The following is a 27136-nucleotide window of genomic DNA, read 5'->3' as shown; positions in this document are numbered from 1 at the left end:
TTGGCACAGTAGACAGAGGCCTAATCGACGCCGGCTTGGCAGCGAGGCTGGGGGCTGAGGAGATCACGTTTTTGTCTCCAGGGCTGGGCTTCTTGTCTGTTTTACTTCTGTTTCATCTAGAAGAAAAGTCAACTGTACTTACATAGATCTCTGCGCCGTAGAAGCCATCTTGGTACACCACCCTGTGAACGTGCGAAACAGGAAAGCACGGTTAGTTGATTTGGACTGCATCCGACCCCACCGACTCTCAGCCTTTGCCAATTTTCCTATTTTGACCATTTGCAGGTCTGTCAGGTCAGCTCTTAGCAGCTTTAGCTCGCTGTACCACAAATAATGAATGACACAAACTGAAAGGTGTAACAGTTTCACATCCCTGTCCAATTTTCTGCTCCGGTAAAATTGTTTGTCTTTCCAGTTGCTGCAGTTGCTATCAGGAGGGCTGGCGGTGGAGAGGTAGGACAAAAGAAGGCAGTGAAGGAGCTGCGTCACATGACTTGGCTATATAAATCAACCGGCTGCCATCGGCAGCAAAGGGGTCCCCGAGTGGGAAGGAGGCGAATGGGGATGTGGGATTTCCAGTCTCAGCTGCGAGTCCCACCGCACTAAGACAGATCCAGATCTAATCACAGATAGACAGCTATGGCGGGGCAGCGGCCAGCCTCCGTCAGACCTCTCCCACGGCCACACAGACCAGCGCTGATAAGAGACGAGTGCGAGGCAGGCCTGCATAAAGCCAGGAGATCAGCACGGGCCCCCGGTCACAGTCCAGTGAGATCTGACTGGTAATACACTATCGCAGCTCTCACCTTGACTTTGTCAGTTACTCCTTTGTCAACACGCGCTGTGCAAATGTAAGGACGGGCAGGGTTCGGTTATGTTTATCCGCAGATACCAAAGTTCTCTTCAGACATGTGCGCAGATAAAAAAAAAATATGTAAAATTACAGCAGCAATGCTGCCTGGCTATGTTAGACAAGCGGGTTTCCTGCAGGAGGGCACGGTCTTGAGACGCAACAGAAAGATTTCTTTTAAATTATGAGTAGAAAAGCAACGTTTGGGCATAAATTCAATCGCAGCATGAACAGCTGCAGCACTGTCGGAGCAGTCTTGGGTACAGTTTCATTCATACTGCAGTGTGAAATCTAACCAAACGACAGCTATGTATATAAAAAGTGCTCGTTGTGTTCAGACTACACAGTATCAGCCCAGTTACGGCCCAGTTTGCATCAGGAGAAACAGTCCACAACACATTTTGTCTTGATGTCTGAAAGAGTGTAAAAAGCTAAAACTCTCAGCTATGAAAAGACAAAACTTATCGTACCAGACAAAAATATCGTGCAACCCGAACCGGGCCTCGGAGGGTCAGTACTCACGCTCCGTAAGCTGGGATTGGTGGTGGAGGTGGAGCTGTGCGGAATGTGTTGTACACAGCCCGTCCCCGTCCCCGCAAGTGGGCACCCCTATAGGCCACCGTAGCTCCTGTGGCAGGGTAGGGAAATCCTGTTACTATGGAGCAAAAACACACACGAGAAGAAGAGAAAATGACTTTCAGAGAACATCCTCGACTTGGCATTGCTTACCTTATGACAGAATACATTAGAGAGAGACGTGTGGCACTGCTTTCCCTATGACAGAATGCATTATAGGGAAGACAAGGAAACAATAGATTTAATCTTTTCTAGGTGCGCCTCATCGAGCACTCTCCCCTTTCCCAGCTCGCTGCTTTGTGCCGTACTCAGCAAGGATCCACATTTGCTGTACGCATCCTTTTCCGATGCCTGGTGAGGGGCAGCCTTGAAGCTGGGCAGGTAATGGATGCAATACCACTAGTTTCGCACCACGGCTTTTGCATAGTTTAGACACAATGGGCTAGCAACAAAGAGCAGCGGGAGGGTGGACGGGGTAGAGGTAGAGGGCGTTTCTCGGTGTCGGGCGGAGACAAACAGGCGGTAAAGGTTGTTGAACAACTTGACTAGACGTTCTGAACTTCCCCGAGGGGAAATGGAGCAGATGGGCAGGACAGCCAAGTCCCAAACCTCAGCATGACCCCCATCTCCAAACCCATCTGGGACCATCTTTAGCCAATCGCACAGCCACATGCTCTGTCCTCTGCTGATGGCTACCACTGAACGTGAAAAGGGTCAGTTGGGGTGAAAGGCTTCGGGGTGACGAGTAGGGGTTGGTGCGACGGTGCGACGAAATAGCCACGGTCGCAGATTAGAGGACAGCCGATGTGATCGTCAGCTCTCCACTTAACCTTCAATCGGTCCACTGGCTGTCTGATTACAGGCTGTGGAGGTGCATACAAACACACTGATCTCTAGACATGATTAAGCTGGCCTCTACTTTTCCAGCAATTGTAATTCCCTCGCTGCTCCCTTCCCTCTGGTCTTCGCCCTCTCTCCCTCCCCCAACGTCTGGTCCATCACAGCGCAGTCAGCCCCGTTATTCTTTATCCCCAGAAACGCCCCTTCGTCACCCTCTCCTCACCTTACTCTTCGCCTTATTCATTTCCACGACACGCTTTGGATGAATTCATCACGGACCGCTTCACTTTCCCCAATCACAGATCACTCTGATGGGGAGCTCGAGTCTGATTTGGTTTGGTGACGCGGCGCCTCGGCTGGGGTAAATAATGCGGGTTAATAACACGCATCCGGCCTGTTTCAGACGACCCGCCAGTCCCTCGCAATCTCCGACAAACTAGACTACAATGAAGATCCATGGTAGCTCGTAGGTAAGCGGTGCTGTATGGGTTTGTGCCTGGGGAGTGACAGCCTGATGGTACTCTGCCGTGTGCAGCGCTAGCCCTGCATTTGGTCGAGACCAGTGAGCACCCTAATGGACGATGCTCACCCTAGCCTCGCTGCTTCAATAAAGCTGACAGGGAGACAGATTAGTGGTGCTTTTAAAAACACAGAGAGCCCGGTTTAATGTCTTCTGCCATTAACATCACGCTCCATTAGTGGGTCCGCACACATATTCAAACTTTGCGTCTCATTTGGCCAGGTGACGCCCACACATCACCCGCCCACCAATGTGCGGGGCGCTTTCTTTGCTGCCAACACACCCGTGGACGGCCTGGACTGGGACGGTGCCCCCTTTGCCTCCCGGGTGATTTATAACGCTGACCTTGACATTTAAATTAGTCCCTCCTTTTTTTGGAGCAGTGGACATCTGAGCGCGGCCGCTAAAGGGCAAAAACAATCCTCCTTGATAATTTTCGAGGTGCGTCGCCCTCTTCTTAACAAATCGCCGCTGTTTCTGAGCTCCCACAAAGCCCGATTGCTTCCTTCTCTTTTTTTGAAAATTTGTATGCAATATGCATGCGGTGATGTATGTGAATGTAAACTCATAATGAGTTGGCGATAGGCTACACTGCTTCAATAATAACCCATAAATCAAAGGCGCTGTCACACCTTGGTAAGCCCATGAAAAGCAACAACAGCAACAGCGTATGAGAGCGCAAACCTGGTCTAGCCACCAAAGTCAAACACCCTTTCCGGGAGGGGGGCTGGAGAAAATATGAGTTATGCGCTGAAGGGCGGCGGGGTCACGCTGCACCTCGTATGTCATATGTGTCAACTTGAGAGAAGCTCAATACCTGCAGAGCCAGTTGGACCCGAGGTAATCCCGCTCTGTGCCAATGATGGGGTCATAACCGGCTCCCATAAAGAAAGATCTGATTTTCCACAAGGTTGATCTCTCTAATACTTCCTGCTCAAATACATCGGGCAATGAGCACTTAATCCACGCACTGGGGACCAAAAAAACAGCTTAATCTAATCAAGAGTCTGGAGCTTAATTATCCCCCTAAAGTACACTCCAACAATGAGAGGATCTGTCTACATATGTTAAGATGGCAATTAGCCTTTCTTTTCTGTCATTTACACAGCTGGTAGCTTTTCACGAGTCCTCAAAAAAGAAGAAAAAAAAAGGAAACCTCCACCTTAGTCGCAGAAAAATATGAACTGGCGAATGAAAAGCTACTCATCTCCTGTCTTCCTGGGAATTAGCTGCCGAGGGGAGTCTCTTTGCGTTAGTCTGAGGAGAGCCGAGCCATACGAAGGGATTTCTAAGTGACAGCTGTCCATGGTGCTGAAAACATCCAGCGCAAGTTTGCCAATTGCAATGAGATGAGCTGAGAATGCAATATGCACGGCTCACCCTGACGAATGATGTCACATTAACAACAAATAATGTAAAACAGAGCCCCGACATTTGTGCTGTTTTTAGCTACACACCTACACACTGTTGTCGTACTATATTTGGATAGCGGAGCACAGATTCTGGGGCTTGTTCTACAAAAGTTTAGCGCTCACTAACACAGGATAAAAACGAGCACTGGTACTGGATGCCTACCAGCTACCTCACACTATGATTTGTGCCACAGCCATGTGCTATTGCCAATCCCTCCATCTGACTGGGAACCCCGCTGCCATGCCTCTTTTTCTCTGGACCACACCGCTGTCCTCTGCAACCCCTTCAGCAGGGCTCCATGGGAGGTTTGGGTATTAGGTGGCAACGGAGAACACGGACCCACGTTTGGAGCTGGCTGCCAGTACCCTACCGAGAACCCTCCTACCCCCTCCTCCACGCAGAGGAGGAGCCAATCTACCCTGGAAGAGGTTAAGAGCGGGGAGCCGGTATGAGGCTCTCATCCGTCATTCTCCTGAATGGGTTTTGAGGACAATAAACCTGTAGCGCCAGGACGAATGGAGACGAAGTGCGCTGTCACCGAGCCAGGATTTATGGCTACCAATTTCACTGATCTCCTGCACAGAAATGAGGACTGATAAACAGTGATTAATCGCCTTTATATCCCATTTTACTCCCACCAAAAGTATATTAACTGTAGCTGTGATGATTTTGGAAAATGTCCTGAATGTGGTCATCATTTTTTTTCTCTTTTTTTTAAAGGAAGAGTAGAAGAAGAATGCAACAGTCAACAAGCTGGTCAGAGTTTGTTTTTTAGTGAGTTAAAACAGCCTTTTGCTGCTCATTAGGGAGGTTTTGTTTCAAAAATGTATCTCTTATTTATGTTTCCCATCTTCCCAGCTGGCAAGCATATGTTGTCGTTTAGGCTTGGCAAACTCCAGCGCCATGTCAAGACGACTTGAAAAATTAGCAGCCAATAAATCACCCAACCCCTCCTGCTTCCCCTGCCTGGAGTGGTGGACCACACTCCCTCTGATTTATGAGATGATTTGGGAAGTGTGTGTGTGTGAGAGAGAGAGAGCAAAATGGAGAGTGTGTGCATGGAAGAGGGGACATGTATTTGAGTCTGTGCTCTACATAGGTTATCTATTTCTGTGTGCTGGAGTGCTTTGGTCTGAGAAGCAGGGCAGGTGTTAGTGTCGCGCGTGGATGTGGGTCAAGTGAAATTATTGTTTACGTAAGCTGAGACTTACTTAACGTCCCGATTTTCAATTTAGAGAAAAGGCGCCACGTTTTTTGTGCCTGAGCGTGCGAGAAGAAGAGGGACGAGCGTACGTTTGTGTGTGTGTGTGTGTGTGTGTGTGAATAATTATCGGCAGAAGATGTCGAAACTAAAGGAATGTTGGTGGGGGGAGGAGGAGGTGGGGAGTGGGAGGCGAGGGAGGAGGCTCGGAGGGGGCGAGGGGTTGGGGATGAAATAAAAATGATAGATGACTGCTTTCTGTCATGGACAGTTATTTAGAGGTTCGCCGTAAAGCTGTCCGGGGAATGAACAGATTTTAGTCTAATGAGCAGAAAGGAAAGCCGTTAAAGTGGCGCGATGTGCTCAGCACTTCTTCCAAATGAAATAGTACCATTTCCCCCTCATTAAAATGCAAAGGGTTCATATAACATACAGCAATAAAGCTGGCATGTCGAGGCAGAGAGAGATAGGGAAAACCCCACTGAGCTCATCTCATTCCTCCATTACTGAGACCAGAAGGAATAGCGGCCTTCGACAGGGTAGGTGCCAACAATATCGCTCACTCAATCTCCTTTATTCGGTTAGCTCTGTAAAAGTCAATCTGGCGCACTTGGCAAATCCATCCACAGCAGCAGCCTCCACAATCTGATAACAGTTGCAGGGGCGCTTGCTCTCGAAATCATTTTTTTTTTCCAGCGTTACAGTTGCACACCGCGCAAACAATGGCTCAGGCTCCCTCAGCCACTCAGAGAGGCTTGGATCATCCACTGCTTATCTGAGCCGCTCTCCGATTCACTTTGATTCGAGGGGAATTTCATGTTCAGTAGGTTCAGGATGAACCTGATTGTAGAAATTCAGGGGTCAGAGTGGGACAGGCGGTGGCTGATAGCGGCCTCGGGTACGGTGCGATGCATACAGCGGGAGGTGGGGGGAAAAACACAGAAAACAGCTCTTACCGGCATACAGTTCAGGACCGTAGACAGCTCCGACCACTGGATTCAGCTTCCAGCCTGGCGAGAAGACGGAAAGAAAAACTTGACTCACAGCGACGACTACGAGCGAACTCTTATCGTTTGGTTTGCCACTCACCGTTCGTGTACGGGTTGGCCACTTTTTTGTTTGTCATCACTCGTGCTGTCGCGTTGTTCACCTGTTCCAAGCAGCAAACACAAAGCCCGTGATTACTGACCTTTACATTTACCATCCGCGTATCCGCGGCGAGCTATAAGCGAGCAGCAAACCAAGATGAATAAAGACGGATTCATAAAATAAATGATTATGTAAATTTGTTTGTAGCACTTTAGTGTGATTGAGTTTTGGTTCGCCCTTTCATGAATTTATTCATCATTTCAATTTTCTTACAGATGATTATATTACTGGAAAGAGAGGGAAAGCATGCACCAATTACCCACAGGTATGAATAATAATAATAATAATAATAAAAAAGCATCCTCAGAATTGGTTGGATAAACAAATGGATTCCAAAAGCAAAACACAGACAGTGCTTTGATTTTCTTCTATTGACCTGATGAGAACGGCCGAGTGCGGGCTCGGCTCGTCGTAAACAAAAACAGAATTAGAGCAGGCAACACTAAACGGTGGCGATAGGGGAATGCACGACTGATGGCATGCATTCACTCTGCATTGTCAGGTAATGACGGACAACTGGGGTGTCCGGGTTGACATGTATGGATCCCGCATTCTGCCGAGAAGGATTTAAACGCACCGTTACGCATGCATACATTCAGGCACCACACGCACAGACAGAGCAGCCGCATGCTTATGCAGAGGTTTATGGGTAAGTTGAGAAGGCAGCAGGCAGGCAGAAGAGAAGATGAGAATAAAGGGGAAAAATGAAAGCACCTCTATTTTGCGTCCCTCTACGATTGTACCGTTTAGTTTCTCCCGTGCACGATCGGCATCTGTGCTTGTTTCAAAAGTTACAAACCCAAAGCCCTGAGAGCACCACGTTAGCCATTGGTAGAGAGACAAAGGAGAAGGAAAAGATGGACACACACACAGAGGAGGAAGAAAAGGGAAGGGAGGAGAAAAGGGAGAGAGAGGTGAGAAGACAGGAGTAGGTGAGCAGCAGAGTCGAGTTGTAAGCAGCCAGATTAATTAGAGGCAGTTAGTGAGGCGTCAGGAAACAGCAAACAGAGAGATCCGAGGAGAAGAGGATAACGGTGACATGACCTCACACAACAACACCAACAAACCTGCCTGCTTTACCCAATTAAACAGCACAGCACCGGTGCCATGGGTGAATGTCAGGAAGCAGCGGCTGCCATAATAGTCGTATAATTATCTACACAACTTCAGCGCCGCAGCCGCCGTCTCCCTTTGAAGGCGTGGGCAACGGCAGAAGGAGTGAGGATGAATCCTCTGAACAGACACGTTAACTTGATCTCTGGCTTTTTCTTATTCGCTGCGCTAATAGGTGGGCCATTTTACGGAGGCGAAATTACACCGGCTCATTGATGCGACCAAGAAAAAAAAAAGTGAATGGTGTCATTGCAAATATGCTCGTCTGTGATAGAGAAGAGCTCCAATATTGACTTTAAACCCTGACCAAAATATACCCAACCTCTCCAAACTCACTCTCTGCCTGCCTCCCCTGGGGGGTTTGTCACTTCCTTGAGTTATGTGGACTGGGATACTGGACTCTCTATAGCGCAAGCTTTAAGATATTCTGGCCAAACAAGTCCCATTCCTGTGGTTTCTATATATACGTATAGAGGTATAGGCTGAGGCAGAGAGAGCATGGCCGGCGCTGCCTGATAATTGCTTGAGGATGTAATACATGTGAGAGATGGCGAGCGGAGTGATCTCGTATGCATACGCAGGATCTCCGGGCTGCTATTTCTAGCATAAATAACACGCGACCTGTCCTTGGGGAAAGAGAGATAAAGAAATAAATTCAAAAAAGGAATTGAGGGCAAAATTAATCCTTTGGACATTCACCCGACTGTGGTTACCCCCTCTATCTTTTTTTTATCATGCACAAATAATTAGCTTACAAGAGCACAGAGTGGAGCCACCATTTTTCAAAGGAGACAAACATATTGAATGCAAATTGCCAAAGCTTCATAGGAAATAGATTGTTTATTAATGGCCTGGTAGGTTCATTATATAGCACACAGAGTGCAAGAGGGAGAGAGGCATCATGGGTAATGGCTTTGTAGGGCACAAACAATAAATGCTTGTTACGGGCGGAGGAGACCGGTTTATCCGGTGCTCAATCTTGTCTGGCAGAAGGGGCTGAGTGCAGCAGCGTCGCCTGGTTCCGGGGCTCCCTGCACGCCTGTATACGAGCCCAAAGTACTCCCAGGTATGAATGGGAATCAATAGCATTCATGCCTCAACACCCAGCCAGGGAGCCTGTCGCCTTTATGAATGGAAAGCTGTGGAGCTTAGTACACTCTATTAAATGAACAGCTGGATGAGTAGCTCTCGGCTGCTCACACCTCCGCAGGCTTCACCTGTCCTGGTTGGGAGACTGATACTGCAGTAACGCATCGACGCTGTGGCCATTTCTCTGGCGGCTGGTTGGCGTGTTTACGAGTACAAATTATCTTTGAGACAAATGTAGAAATGATCCGAGGTGTGCAAGTTCACAATGTTGTTTAAGGAGGCGCAGCTTGAATTATAAGCAGTATTTCTTATTTTCTGTACAGGTGACCTTTAAGAACACTGCCGTCTGCGTTCTGCGTTTTTCTTTGTCGGCAAATTGTACAAAAAGACAAAACTAAAATATCGTGCTTGCCTGTATATCCATGAATTATTAAAAACACATCACAGAGTCACCGCAAAGGCCCACTGCTTACACATACACTGCTCTGCTGCTGAAAATAGTCCCTAGCAGTAGTATTTTACTTCCATTTAAGTTTCCTTTCAAAAACATCTTAAATAAGGGTTTTGGTTTGTGGCCTTTTTTAGTTGCTCTGCACTTTATTTCCTCTCACTATAAACTTCTTTGCTGATGATACTGTGATATATGCCCCAATCCTGTTCCTGCAGAGTTACTGATTCAGTCTTCTAATGATGTTTTGCAATTACTGCAGCCTCCTTTAAAATGCCTACCAACTGTGTGGCATTCTCCACCATGGTATATGACTCTACCTGTCCTAGACTTTAAATTGTACTAACTGTTAAATTAATTGATGTGAAATTAAATCTAGGGATGCAACGATACCAATTTTTTCAAACCGATACGATACCGATACTTGGATCTGAGTACTTGCTGATACAGAGAACAAAAACCGATACTTCTACCTCACACACACACACACACACACACAAATGCAATGAATTGGAAGACAGGTTTTATTTTATTCTCTGCCAATAAAAAATAAAATCTTAATAAAAATGACCACAAAAAAAATTTCAAGTGAAAAATAAGCACTTCTGTTCAATTATTGCAGAGTCTCCACATTGTAATTTAACAAAATATCACTGAACTATTGGCACTGTCTCGAGCTTTCAGAATAATAAATAAACACTTCTGTTCATTTATTATATTTCATATCGCAGCTCGAGTATGCTGAGAAGACGGTGCAATCCTATGTTTTCCACGACCGGCATTGGCTGGTCATCCAGAGCGATAAAATGAGTCCGTGGATTTTCTCTTGACATTTTTCTTCGCTTTTCCAAAACCTGAGTTAAAGTTGGCTGTTCCACACTGCTGACATTTTGTTTAGCCTAGCTACAGCAGCCTCCAGTTTCTCTTTTTTATCTGGAGCTGCCAGTCTCACTCGCCTAACCCTGTGCCTGTTTAGCACGGGATGTCCCCCTAGTGGCCAATCTAAAAAACTACAACAGAAATGACAAGCCACCCTCTGATTAATGAAATAAGTTGGTATCGGTTCATGGTATCGGTTAACTTTTACGAGTATGAGTACACACACATTTTACAGTATCGGCCCCGATACCCGATACCAGTATTGGTATCGGTGCATCCCTAATTAAATCCATAGGTTGTTAATGTGTAACTATACAAATGTAAAGTAGGAAAGTTTGTCAGTAAACTTGAATCTACACATTTCTAATGACGAGTGTTTCTATTATTGCAAGTCATCTGGGGCTAAAGCTTCAAAGTTTTTAATATAACTTACAACAATTAAGTTAATGTAGCCTATTAGCCTACTGTGCATGTTAACCACTGTTTACACATATATAAAGCACAGGCAGTCACACACTATGAAAACATTTTGTGCTTGAAATTCAACATCAAACCAGCTTTCTTATATCAAATCTACTCGTAAACACAAACGTCCACAGCCTGTCTTAGACAATCGAGATATTCAGTATTGTTCTGCGGGCCCATCAGCACTCCAGCAATTAAACCCTTCATCACAGTTTTATTATTCATCACACTTAAATCTAATTAAACATTCCCATGGATTACTCTGGGTAAAAAAAGGTTTCAGGTACTGCAAACTAACCTCAAACCGGAGACCGACGTTCCCCTTAGAGTTCCTAAAGCTTTATTATCTGATGTTTTTTGCTGCTGTTTTTATTAATTCCTTGTTTATTGTTCTTTTGTTTCGGCCTGCTCATTGTGTTCCTGTTAATGTTTTTGTTCTCCCTTGAAAAACAGATTTTAATCTCAATGAGAATGTCTGAATACATTAAAATTAAATTAAAAAAAAGAAAAAAGATAATGGCCCGATGTATTGCAGAGGGCTTTTTTTTTCTTTTAGAATAAAGTTTGCATATACTTCTTTTAAAGACGTTAAGCGAGCTGCGACCCGAGTGCCACAGAAGTCAAAGAGCCGAGAAACACCGCCAGTCCTCATCCCAACCAGTTTCTTTAAAATAAAGTGCGGCCAATAGATGAAGCTCTTTTTGCCCAAAGTTGGACAAGTGTTAAAAGTAATAGATGTAAGAAAGAAGGGGAACGTCGACACAATCTTAAGCTTCAGTTTAATAATTCAATCCTCTTGGAGGCAGCGTTTCGATCTGCAGGTTCTTCTCCAGGCGTGTATTTTCATAAACGTGGTATTAGCCTTCAAATTCATTTTAACTAAACTACATTTATTTGGTAAATATCACAAAGAACTTTGTTTTTCATCCAGTCTGAAACAAAATGATAAACCTGAATAATGTAGGACCTTTTCAATCAATGCCCGGGCTTCAAAGAGGACCCCCGTCTCTAAACAAGCAGTTTCAATTCCATATGCTGGAGGACCTGCAGCCTGTTGCAGGATTAAGTGAAATGTGAAACAGCTCAATAATGAATTGATTGACAGGGCTAATGATTCACAACTTGGGTGAGAGCTGCAACAAACAACAAAAACAATAGGGAGAGAGAGACAGGAAGGCAGTGGATGCAGCTCTCCAGGACCAGGCTTAGAGACCACTACTCTCAGCCAATGTACACACTACACTAATGCCATCATTAGGAAACAGAAGAAGTACATGGTAATGAAGCAGCTGGCGTTCTAGTTCACTTACCTTGGATCCTCGCTCATTAAAGATAATCTCCACATCTAAAATCTTTCCAAATTGCTGCAGAGAGAAAAGAAAAAGAGAAGAGCAGAGAAGAGATGGAGTTAGAAAGCCTCGCTGACTAAATTCATGAGGACGACGACCGGAGAAAGAAAAACCATTAAGGCAATATGGAAATGTTACTTTTGTGAGGAAATGGTGGTCAATTTGCATTTGTTAGCTCAGCAAACACTTCTTGAAGCTCGCTGGCGTGGTTTGAAAAGAGAACTCGTAGCTGCCGCTGCAACGCGTCTCTGCGCGTCTATCGGTACTTTACGAAATGAAATCACAGAATTCTTGATCTGTGATTACGTGGCCGTGTTTATGATGTAAGTTTGCTCGCCCGTTTCGACACAAAGAGAAGAGCGGCATCAGACGGTGTTTTGATGTCGTCTTGAGACGCGGACCCCGACACCTCCGCGATCACCTCGGGGAAACTTGCTCCTTCGAGTCTTGTGAAGAGTTTCGTTGATTATTTCTACCTTTCTCTCTGTTTATAGAGCCTCCTTCTCTTCTATTCTTTATTCTCTCATCCTCTCTTTGTTTGTGTGCTCTCGCAGTCAACAGGACCTAAGGGCCGGTCCCCGGGGGTTAACACGCTGCAGCCTTTCGATTTTAACAGGCCTGCCTTCGGATCATTAGAAAACAGAGGAATGAAAGTAAACTGTAAGTTCCTCTAATGAGTGGAGTGAGAGCGACTTTTAATTGCTGTCTACAATGGCTGTATTATTTCATTAAAAGTAATTACCCTGTCAAGCGGTCCGCGTCGCCTTCATTTCAGCACAACAGGGAAGAAATGGGCCTTTCCATGTGGTCGACACTCAATGGGAATGGATGGATCGTTTGACTGAGCCACTAATAGGGGTTAGGAGGAGCCGGCTATTATCTGGCTGGAGCGAGTGGACTCCAGGAGATGAGCGTTTATGGGTTAGCGGGAAAACGTATGTTTCCCTCATTTTTAAGAACGCAGCAAGCTCAACACACCAAGTCGCCAAGCCAAAAACAGGCTTTGTCATTTAAATCCACCTCTGTTTCCACAGGGCGTGTCCTCTCCCCTATGCGTCTGCTCGTGTTCAAACTAGTTCTATAGATCCTAGACGCACATCTGCTTCATATGGCGCTCGGCTCCACTGATTCGAATGGGGAACGTTGGCTCCATCACGCACGCAGGCATTTATATCCCAGCGTGATGCCCCTTTCTCGCCTGAGAAGACAATGCTTCCCCCACGCAACGTGCAGATGCTAATTGTTTTAACCGAGCGTAATGGGCTTGTGGCGTCGATTAATTAGTTTCAGAGGAAGTCATCTTTGTGGATTTCCACATGGCGCTGGGGACTGCTCGCTGCTCACCAGTGATCTCATGCACTTCTATTCCCACCCACCTACTTGCTCTCAATCTCTCTCTCGCACACACACACACACACACACACACACACGGGGAGAAACAGCTGCATCAGCAGCCCCAATAAACAATAGCTTCAATGGGAGGAGTCTCCAGAGGGAGGACAAGGGAGAGACTGATGTCATCTAGGAGGCTGCAGCTACATGCATCCATCCATAGATTAGAAAAACCATCCAATATCTGTATGAAAATAAAAAAGCATTAAGAGAAGCATCGAATGATGATGCTGGGGGTTTGCATGTTTTATCTCATTTATCAAACTCGTTATGTTTCAATTATGGCTTAACTGGAGCAAATCATTCCCGTGCTTTTGAGACATTTGAATGTTTTTATTTGGCTTATTTGGTTTTTGTACATGAGTTCAGTGGTAACAGACTTTTGAAATTAAATATAATCTGCCCTCAGTACATAATGGGGTATAGTGATTGGGCAAAAATATTAGTGACTGATTAAATACATCTGCAGTTATTTTTTTATTTTGCTGGTTTTGTGTTCTGCTTCCTAATTAAAGTGCAATTACTCAATAGAGCCACAAGGGGGAGTCTACTTCGGTTTTGTTGAATTGAGCTAGATTGGAGAGTCGTGCATAGACATTAGGGCTGCCACGATTAGTCGACTAGTCACGATTACGTCGACTATCAAAATCGTCGACGACTGATTTAATAGTCGACGCGTCGTTTGAAGCTTTGTAAGATCACAAAAGACGCAGGAATAAGTAGTAGGATTTAAGAGTGTAATAACGGACTGAAACAGAAGATGGCAGCACTGCATGTACAAGGATGCCAGCTGCCGTTAAACCCGAAGAAGAAGCTGTGTCCCAGAATTCATAGCGCAGCCCAGCTCAGTTTCCAACAATGGCGGCAGCTAGTTAGTTTTAATATTACTCTTATTATTCTTTCTGGGTCACAAAATAAACGTTTAACATATTTTCAGGCGAGAATGTAGCTGTGTAAACCTCAAATATCTGCTCAGTTTATCAAGACACCACATATTTTCAAAAGCGCTCCGACGTTTTCGGAGACGTCTGTTACCCACTAGCTCGATAGCTAGCTGGGGGCTAGGCTAACTAGAGCCGTGAGCACACCGGACTCCCGGCAGATCATTTTCAAACCCACCGCTGTCTTTCGCTACTCAGGTTAAATATATATAAGTCACTTAGATAACTTCAAAATGTTATTGTTTGGCTTTTTTTGGTATTTTATTTGTTCCTGAGTAAATCGGTTTGGCTGAGATTAAAGTTATAGTTTTTACACAGCTGAATAAACATTAAGCAGACAGCTGATTATCAGAAGTGTGAGATGCTCGAGAATGTTATGTTATATTTTAGATAGCAAGGAGTTTATTAAACTTCACCGAAACAATCTGCAAATTTCATTAAAATTTAATAAACTATCATCTTGTCTTTATTTTTAGTTAGCACATACCTTAAACACTTAAAGCTGTAAGCTAATGATAGTTATATAAGAGCAGATGCTGCTGGTGCAATAAGCTGTACGTTTTACGTCCAATGGATGATGATCTGATTAGTCGACTAATCGCAAAAATAATCGGTGACTAGTCGACTATCAAAATAATTGTTTGTGGCAGCCCTAATAGACACGATTAACAAATATCGTGTTGTTGTCCTGTCTGTGTTATGTAAACAAAGCACCCGTGTGGAAGCCTGCTCTGAATAAGTTCAGTGCTATCACGGAGCTTATGCTACGTAACCAAGCTGTTTGTTTTCATCAACGCTACCACGTTTCAGGTCGTGCACCCTAAATATTTACGCATCAGAGCAGAATAAAAATAGGATGGGAAATGTACCAAGTAGTTGCAGCAAACAGCTCCTTGTTCAGAGGCTGATCGTGCAGCACCCCCAACTTCTGGGCAATCGCTTTTGTTCACATTGGTGATGGCACAGGTCGACCGGTGCAAGGCATCCTGCCTCCAAACAAGAGCGCTACGACTTGGACTGATTGCTGACAGCTGCAGTTTCTGCTCCAAGGTTCTGGCTGAACTTGAATGCAAGTCGTTACTGTGTTTTCTGTTTAGTGTGAACGTCTGTTTTCGGCAATTTATTCATCGTATTATCACAAACTGATTGCATGTAATTGCCAACCTGACCCCATTCAGGTTAGCAGTTAATTGGGGTCAATTCCCAACTTGAATGGCCAGCTTCAATTGCAAACTGATAACATACGGACACCGTCTTATTGCATTTTTATCAGCGTCTTGATGCATGAACTTGATGACGACAACTGACTTCGACGACTGTCAGAGATGTTCTGTGTTGCTGACCATTTCAAAGAGAATGACAAGAACATAGGTCGTGCTTGTATGTTCAATAACAGGGCCGTAACTTGTGTGCTTTTCCATTTATTTTCTTTGTAAACCACATAAGAAGAGGCTACTCGGAAACAGCTCTGGCTAGACAGCGTCTGTATTTTAAGAACACTAGTGTTTTTGTCTTTCCGCACTTGGAAGTGATAATCGACTATATTTACTAGACCTCAAGCTTCCAAGTGTGGAAGCAACAAACAAGATTGAGGCCCTTGTGCCTCCACCTTTGATTAGCCTGAATATCTTTAAGCTCTTCAGAAACCTATAATTACGCTACGGCGCCCTGTGTATTCAAACAGAGTGCCCGTGTGGAGCACGCTCAGGCGCGGTGACAGTCGGAGCGGTGGCGGTGGGTGGGGGAGTGCAGAGGTCCTGATTGCTCTGGGGAGCGCTGCGAGAGCCCTTACGCTCGCTGCAAGAAGCACTGCTGAAGAACCCAGTCGCACAAACGAGGGCACCCTCAAGCAGCGCAGCATGGGCGCCGCGCAGAGCTCACTCGCGCTTGGAGTGTTTTCATTTCCCCCACACTTACTCGCTCTCAGAGATCACAGTTTCTAATTACTGATTAACGTCCGCTGCGGTTGCCCTAATGAGGCCTTCATTCAGCGCCTCGTTAAAAGCTCACAGGTTTCTCCACACCCTTAACCCTGTGATGTCAGGGTGGATTTCAGGCCCTCCCTTCTCGTTTGAACGCGTTGTCGAAACCTTCGCGGCGCTCAGCGGAGACTGTTTGCCCGTGTGGGAGCAGATGGAGGCTCCTGGTGGGGGCTTCGCTCTGCTGTAGACGCCTTCTCTAGTGAGCCGTGCCGCACTTCCACTCTCCCTCTCCTCTGTCTTCCCGCCTGCGTGTCTGTGGCCTTCACTCATGCGTAACAGTAATGGCGTATTGAGCCGGTGGCGCTCCAGAAGCCATTAGAGCTAGAGGGATGAGGCTTTGCACGTGCTGATCACACAAAGGCCCATTGTGGAGGCCATGTCAGAGGGTGGAGCAGACCAGCTATCGCCTCGCCAAGCTCGACCCAAGACAATTGATCCCGCAATTCTCTAGCGTGCCAACCACCAAGAATGAAAGGACGGTGCAGGTAAGAGGAGGGAACGGGCAATGTGGGTGAGAAGGGTGATTGAGGGGGACTGGGTGGGCTGTGATCAATTTTGTATCATATATCTGCATGAGCCAGTCAGGCACACAAAGCTTCCAAGCTAATTACTGAGGTGATTTGGATTCCACACGACCTGCACCAGAGCTGGGAACAATAAAGCCAACAATCAGAGAGAGAAAGAGAGAGCGAACGCGCGGCCATGTTGTCGGCAATTTATAAAGCCGCAGCCACGGCTCGCGAGTAATTAATATCATCAGCTGGATGTTGTCTTCATAACGACGAGAATTAACGCCTCTGGATTCTAATGGTCCAATTAGCGCATAACATTTAAAGTACATTTTTGGCAATCGTCTCCATTCAGATCCATTATCGTTATTGAATAGGGGATGTTTGGTTCAATTCGTATCGAGGCTTTTGTGAGACACAAGGGTGAGCTGTTGAACTGTATGTATTGGCTCATTAATTGCGAAGAGACAGAGAGGGAGAGAGAGAATTTCTGCGGTGGACCTCTCGTATGTTGATATGTAATCTCGTTGCATTTGTCAGCAGCTGACCGTTCTGTGTGTAACTTCTAGAAAATAAGACTGTTTAATGACCTGTGGAGACTACCCGTTGTATACGCTCTGATATACGAGAACAAAACAGAAACAGAAATTAAAGTTAAATCTGTTTCCCTTCCATTTTCTTTGTATTCGTCCTCATATTTTACGATTAAAATTTCCCTCACGTCAGTTCAGGGGACACGCTAGCTTAAAAAAAGCCCGACAAAGCGAGCCGCAGCTCTCTGGGAGAGCAGACGAAGATGAAGAGTAAAATCATTACCGCACTGGGCTCCTCTAACTTCTCCCCAGTGCCCAACCTGCAGTGCAGCGATGAGTTCAGCACCTGATTGGGACTGATTGAGCTGTTTGCTTTTAAAAACTCAGAAGACACTCCTCCTTCTCCCCCTTCTGACAATGTAGTAATCAATGCATTAACTAGATGACAGTTTAAGCGCTGGCTTTGCTCATTAAATACGCGTCCTGTTGTGTGGTTTAGATTGTTTTCCCAGAAGCTTCATACTCACTTTAATAAAGATATAATAATTTCCTCTGACTTTAGAGGATGCGCTCTTTAATTAGGGTGAGGTGGGACCGCTCAACAACAACAACTGCTAGCATGTCAGATTCTCGAGTGCTGACCTTTAACTTTACATCCAAATACAATGTTTTTCATCTATTCTGCAGAAACTTTGCTGTCAGTTTGGTTTCCCGGGTGAGCGTGTGTGTTTCAGGCTTTGTTGTAGGATCGTTCTCCACATAGCTATAAACAGTACATACACTAATACAACAGGAGCCTTCTCCAAGTGCCAGATTTTTGATTAGTTTTGTTTGCAGGGAAACTATTTTTAAAGACGTCCCTACTTGCACAAGTGGACACTGAGCATTCTGATTGGTGGACGTGTCCTGCTAGTTATTAGATCTAGTATCTCCCAGTTTTGGCAAAAGCATGAAAAAAACCCCCAAAAACAACCCCCAACCAGTCACAGCTATAGCTGCCCAAAGCTCGGCTCTGCCGGAGGTCTCTTCCTGTTTAAAAGGAACTTCTTCCTCCCCACTGTCGCCACATGCTTACTCTGAGCGGATTATCAGATCATTGGTGTTGAGATTTAATTACAATGTAATTAAATTCAGTACCACCCCAACCGGTCGCAGCAGATGGCCCCGCCCCTCCCTGAGCCTGGTTCTGCCGGAGGTTTCTTCCTGTTAAAAGGGAGTTTTTCCTTCCCACTGTCGCCAAAGTGCTCCTCATAGGGGGTCATATGATTGTTGGGTTTTTCTCTGTATCTATGAAGCGCCTTGAGGCGACTTTTGTTGTGATTTGGCGCTATATAAATAAAATTGAATTGAATTGATTTGAATTAAAAATAAGTTAAACCACAGATATTTCATGTAGCGTTAAGACTCATCCCGTCATCTGTGGTTGAGCAAGACGGAGCGCGGCATTAGCGAACACAAAGAAATGCATCGGGAAAATAAAACGGCATCTTCTGATTGTTTCAAAGCAAACGTGCAGAAAAGTGAAGTATTACTGTATTACACGTGCATGTAACTGAAGGGCTTTAATCTATTTAATGTGGCTGCTCTGCTGCGTGCGTGTGTGTGTGTGTACTGCAGCTCGGCTCTGCCATCCGAAAGAAATGCAGATCTGCAGCTTGGACCCAAACACGGAGCAGAGGAGAGAGACAGAGACTTCTAATGTGGCTCCATCATGTTGGTGCAGCATAAACATGCAACATGTTTACAAAGGTGCCCAACCGACCAATGATGTTCATGCCTTTGTGCTTTATAGTTACATTTCCCACTGAATTAAACAGAAGCAACAAGAATTAATCTGTTCGCCGTGTTGTCATCGTGCATGATCACATCCCAGTAACAATGAAGATATGGTTTAACTAATATAACCCCCACAATAATATAAAAGCAGCGAGAAAGTAATTTATGTAACTTGGAGGGAAAAGCAAAAACATTTTAGTTCCTTGGAAAAAGCTCCTGGGATTCAATGTTCTGGATGGAAACGAGGCAACGGCAGAGCCAAGGTGTGATATTTTGAAATTTTTCTCTGAGGTACTCACCCCAAACATTTGCCTTAGGTCAGGGTCCCGGAAGCGGAAGGGAATGTTGGAGACATGTAACCTTTTGGGCTGCTGCTTCTCTGAAGAGTCTGAGTGCTGGAGCTGGAGCTGCTGAGAGCCCTCTGTTTGCGTCACATCATCTGTCTGCCAGAGGGAAACAAACAGAGGAAAGACACAAGCTGCTCATTAGCTGCTACAGTATACTCTACCTCCTGGTCATGAAGTATAGAAGAAGAGGGGGTTGAAACAGGAGGGTGGCGGGGTACGGGGTGGGGTGGGAGGCCTGGCTGACTGACTTCCTCGGCGTCTGCTATTTTTCAATCAGGCGAGAAAGCCAAAGCGATAAACAGCCTATGACTTATAGTGTCAAACCTGAGGTTGTGCATTACAAATCCACTTATTAATCTCTTGCACTTAGCTCTTGAGCAACAGGGAAGATTGAAGGCGCTGACAAAAAGGCGTGGATATAGATCCCACGGAGCCCTGACATGTCTAGACTAAAGACACATTATTGGTGACGTTTGCACACAGCCATCAGAGTGCGAGGCCCAAAGCCCTCAGCGTTGTTGTTTCCATCATTATGCGAATGCTGTGCTGACATTTCTATATAAATGACGTGTCTGATGTCAGTGACAAATTCCACTTGTTTCTTTCTGTGACAGCCGTGATGAATTTCACCGAGGGTGCTCGTGGCTTGTCTGTTTAGATGGACCTCGTATTTGAGGCAGTTTTATTTTCTATGGACGAAACCTCATTGGTTAACTGCTCAGCTTATCCTCCCTTTGTATTCACTGCTCTGACATCGGTCCGTCTTTGTATTTGGTCAATAGGTTGCCGGTAAGTGTTTTCTGAAAATGTGTTTTATGCAAATTGATCAAATGAGTGGTTGCTGACCTGCTCGCTCTGTGGTTAAAGTTTAAGCCGCTAAACATTTGGCTAAAACGATCAAAATATTCGTTTTAGATGGTGACAAACAGCATCAGTATATGAGCAGCAAGTATCGAGCTGGAGCCAGAAGCATAGACTGTATATAAAAAATGGATGTTAGCTGTTGTTGGTTTATTTTTTGTTTTTTACCTGTACCATTTCTGAGTGGATTCCTGTTTTAACCCTTTAAGACCTACCATAGAACCAAGTCTGCCAGAGCTTATATTATATTTTTACATGCTGTGGAGCCATTTTTGGGAGCATTTCAAGTTGATATACATCAATACAACCATTATAGCCTAGATTTTAATAATATGTCTGCATTAAGTGCATAGTAATTACATAAATTGCAAAAAAGTGCAATAAACTACAAAAAAACTGAAAATCCTTTTTGTTTTTTTAACATATATTTCTAGTTAGAGAAATTTAAGAGGCTTATCCCTCAAAACTGTAAATACAAAAAAGTTGCACAAAATAGTTTCCCACCACAGGAAATTTATTTTGAGTGTCTTAATAGTTTTATTTTTGAAATACACCAATTTTTATACACTGCAGGAAAAATGAAAATAAATATTATAGTGCAAATTTGCAAAAAAGCAGCATATGCATCAAAATAAACTATTTCCAGCAGTGCAATATGAGTCCTAAGCATCCCAGAAACGACACAGAAAGTCATAAAGTCAAACATAACTTTTAAAAACACCAGTATAGGCTCATGAGGCCCAGATGGTAAAAAAACTACATTTCCGCTAAAATGGCGTCACTTCCGGTTTCGGGCAGGTCATCACGGACATGCGATAGTTCGCGCTGATGGACGTAGGAAGTGTTATGAACAGCTGATCGGATCGGCAAAGCGTGTTTCTGGAATATTATGTTTTTGTTGCTGCAAGTGCTTTTTATGCAGTTTTTGCAAAGCTATATGTGGAAGGAAACTGTGACCGAGGACAAGCTGATGGCATAAGATGTAAGTACAACTCCTCCGGTTTCATATGCAAAAATAATTATTGCGCTAGCTCACGTGGTTGCAGAGCTACCGGGATTTAAAAATAGTTGCGCAAAACAGAGCGTGCTCCGACCGGCTTTAAAGGGTTAAAACATTTGGTTTGAGATTTAGAAATGTTGACATCCACTGGGATGCGTGCAGCCTGTTTAGGGTTAAGGATGGATCCTCTTTCTGTGGAATATTCAATGACTTGGCATATTAAATAAAAACAGCCCATTATAGAAGAACTGTAAGGCCTGATTTAAAGGTAACATCTTGATGTTTCTCTAACTGCTTGTTTAGCATGTAGCTGAAACACAAACCAACCGATGTGTTTAACGTCGTGCTTGAAGGCAGGTTGGGAAATGTATTTTCCCAAGAGGCCACAAGAGAAACTGGGACTCTTGTGGAGCGTCGCACCGATGAGTTTGCAAAGAGGGAAAATTAATAGTGAGCAGAACTGAGTTCAGCTTATTGGTGTGGCCCTCCACGAGAGTCCCAGTTTCTCATGCGGCCTCTTGGGAAAATAAACAGCCCAGTCCTGCTTTTAAAGCCTACTCTGCTTTATGTTCTGTTTTACTCTAAATGGAGCCATCATTTACAAAATGATCAGGCTGTGAAATGACATTAAAAAAATAGGGGTTAATTATGCAGATAATAAATCACAAGTCAAATCAGCATTTTCTCATCGATTCTGTAAAGTCTGACATCTTTTTGTCGAAAGGTGAGTCGCTTCCTGCTGGCCGTTAAACAGAATCCAGGTTAGCTTAGCATAAAAAATAGAAGTGCCAGGGGTTGTGACAGTGGTACGATATCACTGCACCAGGAAACCTACACTAAACTCTATCACCTCACACTTACTGGGCACATGAGCAAAGTTGTGTTTATTAATTTGCACCAAAAAGCACAAACATGAGCTGTTATGCACAAAAAATAAATAAAGTATATATTAAAAAACTTCTTATTAAGCAAAATAAACACGAATGATCTCGTTCTTCTGGTGATCTGCATGGTAAACAGGTGAGATACACATGAGGGGGGGGTCTGCATGCACTGACGTCATATGAAACACGCTGGTAATAAAGGGTCACACACACACACACACAGCTTCGTAGGTGTTGGCATTTCTATACTTCAACTCTGGAAAGTGCCGACTGTTAGTGAGCGACAAGAAGTGAACTACAAACCATTCACTACAATTTCAAATAAAGTTTTAGTGCGAAGCAGCTCTGCACAATTCCTATTTGTCTCTGAGAGAGGAAAAGTAATTGCTCTCATGACCACAAGAGGTCACTCATCAAGAAAAGATAAATGCTGTGATTTTTTTATGTGTTAGAGACAGTGTCCATTTCTCAAAAGCAAGCATATTAAAAAAAAAACAATAAAATGAAGGCTGATTTAGAGCCAGAGCCTCTGGTAAGATACTAAATAAAGAAACGGTGAGAGAGGAGAGGGGAGAACGAGCAACGAGAGAGTGGAAGTGGCAGATATTGAGAACAAAAGCTGTTTGAATGTGATATGTAAACTGCCAGGTCTCCTGGGAAGTGCTCTCTGAGCATGACACACACACACTATACTCTGACTGGGAAGTCACATACACGGATGCAATCTTGTACTGATACAGGCGTGAAAAGAGAGTAGGCTGTAGCCGGAGTACAAGCGGTTCGAATGACACGCACGCACACGCCGATAACCCTCGCGCCGCTCCGAGCCTGTCAGATGGCTGCAGGCCTCTCGTAGTGATGCATTTCCCACCATTTAGGAAATGGGGTAGGGATTTATTCATTATAATTCATCATCACAGTATTATCATTATCATCATGATCGTAATGATGATCGCCTTTATTATTCTCATTATCATAATCACAATCTCCACTGTAATGGCCGTCATTTATTTGGTTTTTATGGCCCATTCCGAGACGGTGACATACATTGTTAGCAGTGACAGTTGTTTGATTCAAGGTCCCGCTTTGTCTTCCCCTGCAGCCGTACAGGTAGGGCGCACTCGTGACGGCGGCTTCCGAAGTCCAGCCTGCTCTGGACGCTGTTCAGACCAGAGGTTAACAAGCGATAGAGGACGCGGGAGCGGGAAGTGCACTCGGTCGGCCGGCCGGCTACTGAGGAGTGGATTTGTGACAGAGAGAGACGGGTGGACGGGTCTTAACTCTGCCGTGTCCTCGCGCGCTGGAGGTTAATAGCCTGAGTAGCCATGTTGGGCCCCGGGGGTGACACATTGCAGACAGATGCCGGGACCGTGGAGGGTGACAAGGTACCACAGCCCCGCGGGTCAATCTGTTTCATCGGTCACACATGACACTATCGACCTTTAGCGTATGTTGCCAGACTACTGAGCGCCGCTGTCCTCCAGCTCCTCCGCCCGGCTTTTTATCACGGCAGGCGCAGTCGCGTGTTTGCAGACATCCAGATTAACTTTGGTGCGACGCTCTGACAGGCCGGCGGCACGCCGACACCCCAACACAGGGGGCAAGTACACATATGGAGAACACAAATGCTGAACGCCGACTCCCGAGCGCCTCGGACCGCGTCCTGCTAGCTCGGTAACTCCCGAGTGTCACCGCGATCCGCGACGGCTGCCTCTGCGCGTTGCTCCCGAGGCTCCGACCTGCCTGGTTGTGAGACGCTGGTGTAGCGGTGGAAAATAATTACTTCCGTATTACCATAGGAGGCCACCTTCAGCGGCGCTTTACTGTCCCGACAGCTGCTGTCACGGGCAGGAGGCGGCGGGATGCAAAACATGCCGTCACCGCCAAAGCCAGCAAACCTAAGAGTGAGAGAGCTGTCAACTCCGGCAACTCTCCGGCTTCCTGTTCAGTCATTTCTCTAAAAGACTCCCTTGCTGTTATTTGCAAATCGCCTGCAAAGTGCTCTGCTCAGCACTTTCCCCCTCCTCGCAGAGTGGCATTACAAGAGCATAATTGAAACTATCTGATTGGAATGCTGCCAAGCAGGTAGATTACATCCGATTAAATAGGAGCTGGGGTGGGGGGTTTCTGAGTCTTCGCTCTCAAGAATTATAATGCCAGAGGTTTAATTCATTATTTTCCTTTTCCAGTCCTTCGCCGTTTGTTTTCTTTTTCTAAAGAAGCTGCAAATATAACCTTTCCATCACCTGAGAGAGCAGGGAGTTAAGTGTGGAGTGGAGGATCAGCCCCCACCGCCTTCTCCCTTCGATTCATATAAACAAGTCCGAGACGGAGGAGTCATTTTCAGCACGCCGGCAACACCGAGACCAATAGATTGTCTTTTGCGATAGGCCGTTTCGGCACTAATAAAGCTCAGAAACATGAAAGTCTCCTCTCTCGACTAACTCTGCAGAATCAAAAGCTCAAAGCTGAGAAGCCTACTTCAGCTCTGAGGTAGGTTTTGGTTGGTAAGAAGCATCAGTGGGGATAAATTTTACATTTAGGGTTGGGCTCACTTGCATCGGGTTTGACAGCTAATCCAAACTATCGCTGCACTCGAGGCCGAGGAAAATATCGATGACGCACGTGTAATGCCCTCGTGGCAGCCGGTGTGAAAACCGCACGCACAAGACGGATGCTGCCGGTGTGATGTCACCCACTACGTTATGGATTCTGCATTTTAAAGCCCGGACATTAGTGTTTTGGCCGCTTTCATCTCGCTTTTCTTGAGCCAGAAGCCACATTTAGACCCGCGGGTGAAGTGCCAAGTTATCAGCGAAGGCTAGCGAGCTAATGTGACAAGCCGCATTCATTAACCGTACAGGTGCATCGCACAGACAGAGATATCTGCTTTTAGCGTGTTAACTAACGAGCTAAAAAAAGGGTACTAAAACACTATAGTCACCAAAATTGGAGCACAGACTTCTCGGACCATCTGGTGGTGCATTAACCACACGACGGGCCAAATTATTTGTCAGATAATTCCATTAAAATGCTCCAAAAGGCAACAACAGCACAGACGCAGTCGAGAGGTCCAGTTCAGTGCCTCTAATTAGCTGAGAGGAAGCCCATTTTCTGGACACCGTCTGGGCGATGATTGTGGTGGCAACACATGCTCATATTTCAATCTATTTAGATTTTTAAATGACATCTACGTTCTCTTAAAGGTTATTTCTGCATGTGGTCTCGATTAATTAGACTGACACAGGTCTTCTTCACGTTCGTAACATGCGTCGTGTTGGTTTTGTGATCCTATTGTTCTGAAAACTTTTAAAAACACACCAGTGAACCTCTCCGTTGGACCGGCTGACGTGCATCTTCATTATAAAGGACACTATGTACTGTAGCTGGGAACTCTTGCTGCTCTAAAGACTCACCAGAGACCCGACTGCGCATTAATGCACAGCTGAAAATAGTCCCCGACAAATGTTTATCTCATGATTGCTAAAAACTACGGCGCCCAGATGTTTCGGGACATTACCGAGTCTCTCTGTTTGTGAGCGGCGTTTCTGCGAGAGCGTTCGGGCAGCGAGTTTTGAGAGACGCTGTCAGTTTTGGCCTTTTCGTGGGATTCACCCATTTGCTGACGATAATAGAATAACAGCATCCTCATCCTTTAAACGATCCAGGAGAGTATTTATTTTAGGGAACGCCGAGGATATCTTTGAAAAGGGAATTTACACCAGGGGGAAGTAAGCGACTCCTCCCACTTACAGATAACACAGTCATCCCCTTTTAATGGCGGCCTACATGCTGCCATCAGCAGTGTCTCTGAAAGCTACACCCTGGTGGTGTCTCGATCCCTTAAACACAGCTTGTGAGAGATGAGTGTGTGTGCGTGCGTGGCTGTAAGTGTTTGCATGTGCTCGCCCGTGTTTTCTGCATGCCCCTGTGTGTTTGTGTGCGCGTCTATGTTATCACAGTCCCCCAGAATACCCTTTGGAAAGTCTTCGTGCCGCTGACACGGGCTGTGAAAAATCTGGAATTGAGTGCTGCCCTAACGCCACTGCCTTAATTTGTTATCTGAAAAGAGAATGATTACTCATGAAATTCAACCAAACCTCAGACTATTTGAACCGAGCCAGATAACGAGCTCAGTTTTTTTTTTTTTGCTCGAGCAGAGCTCCCTGGCAGCCCTCTGCTACCCTCATCTCTAAGGATTTGGAGAAAGTTGGGGGCTGCCTCTCTTCCTCAAGTCGACTGCTTTCAAGTCAGCTTGTTTGAACACGGCACAGAGCGAGGTCCCAGAGGTCTGACTCTGGACAACGCCACCTTCCCAGTATAGACGATGGACTGGAGACACAGAAGCAGAGAGAAAGAAGCGGAGACGGTGCCCGTGCCTCATTAAAACATACACACTCTCCGTTCTCTGCAGGGAATTCGCGCAGAATCCATACGTTTCACTGAATTTTCTCTCTCTTGACTCTTTTTAAGTCTTTAAGTCGAGAAGATGTGCAGAGTAAAGCATCGTCGTGGGGTGGAGGAGCTGAGCGCAGCAGAGTCGAGTCAAGGGAGGAGGAACTTAGGGGGGAGATTCGCAGCGAGTAGCTGATCTGCTCCCTCAATCTGTGTTTCTGCAGGGCGCCCTAATCAAAGGCGCCCGGGCCCGTCTGTGACACCCACAGCAAACAGGCTGGGTCTGTCATTAAAGCTGGGGAACGCAGTGGTGGGCGACACCACCCCACCAGCCCCGGGGATTAGACTCTCTGTTTACACCCCGCTAATCTCGTCCCTCCGTCCTCTCGGAGAAAAGACGGGTGGAAGTGAGGAGAGCGTGGATGCGGAGAATGAAGATGGAGGAACGCGGGGATCGCGCGAGAAGGGGAGAACATGAAGGAAGATGAGGCGAGCTCTCATCTCTCCATGGCCACCATCACTGGGCTCTCTTCACAGCGGGTGAACAGATGAAATGAAATCAAATGCGAAATGGAGAGAGAGTGGAGACGGCGAGAGATAGAGAGCGGAGGGGAGTGGTGGGAA

General features: G+C 45.7%; 1 protein-coding gene across 11 annotated transcripts in view; it reads right to left on the bottom strand.

Moving 5' to 3' along the window:
* Positions 1-27136, bottom strand: part of rbfox3b (RNA binding fox-1 homolog 3b) — a 448440-nt gene that overhangs the window by 22981 nt on the left and 398323 nt on the right. For 10 of the 11 annotated variants that reach the window (XM_035912565.2, XM_035912571.2, XM_035912566.2 and 7 more), the window contains 7 exons: positions 19325-19468; positions 11854-11907; positions 7264-7356; positions 6490-6550; positions 6357-6410; positions 1373-1505; positions 143-182 (listed from right to left, as the gene is read on the bottom strand). In XM_035912565.2, the coding sequence (XP_035768458.1) occupies positions 143-182; positions 1373-1505; positions 6357-6410; positions 6490-6550; positions 7264-7356; positions 11854-11907; positions 19325-19468 (579 nt within the window). The remainder of the gene's footprint in view (positions 1-142; positions 183-1372; positions 1506-6356; positions 6411-6489; positions 6551-7263; positions 7357-11853; positions 11908-19324; positions 19469-27136) is intronic. The other variant, XM_087840099.1, reaches the window with a different exon arrangement.

Source organism: Neolamprologus brichardi, chromosome 4, assembly GCF_056152115.1.
Source record: "Neolamprologus brichardi isolate AB-2024 chromosome 4, ASM5615211v1, whole genome shotgun sequence".
NCBI classification, from domain to species: Eukaryota; Metazoa; Chordata; class Actinopteri; order Cichliformes; family Cichlidae; genus Neolamprologus; species Neolamprologus brichardi.
This window is presented reverse-complemented; position numbering and strand designations above follow the sequence as displayed.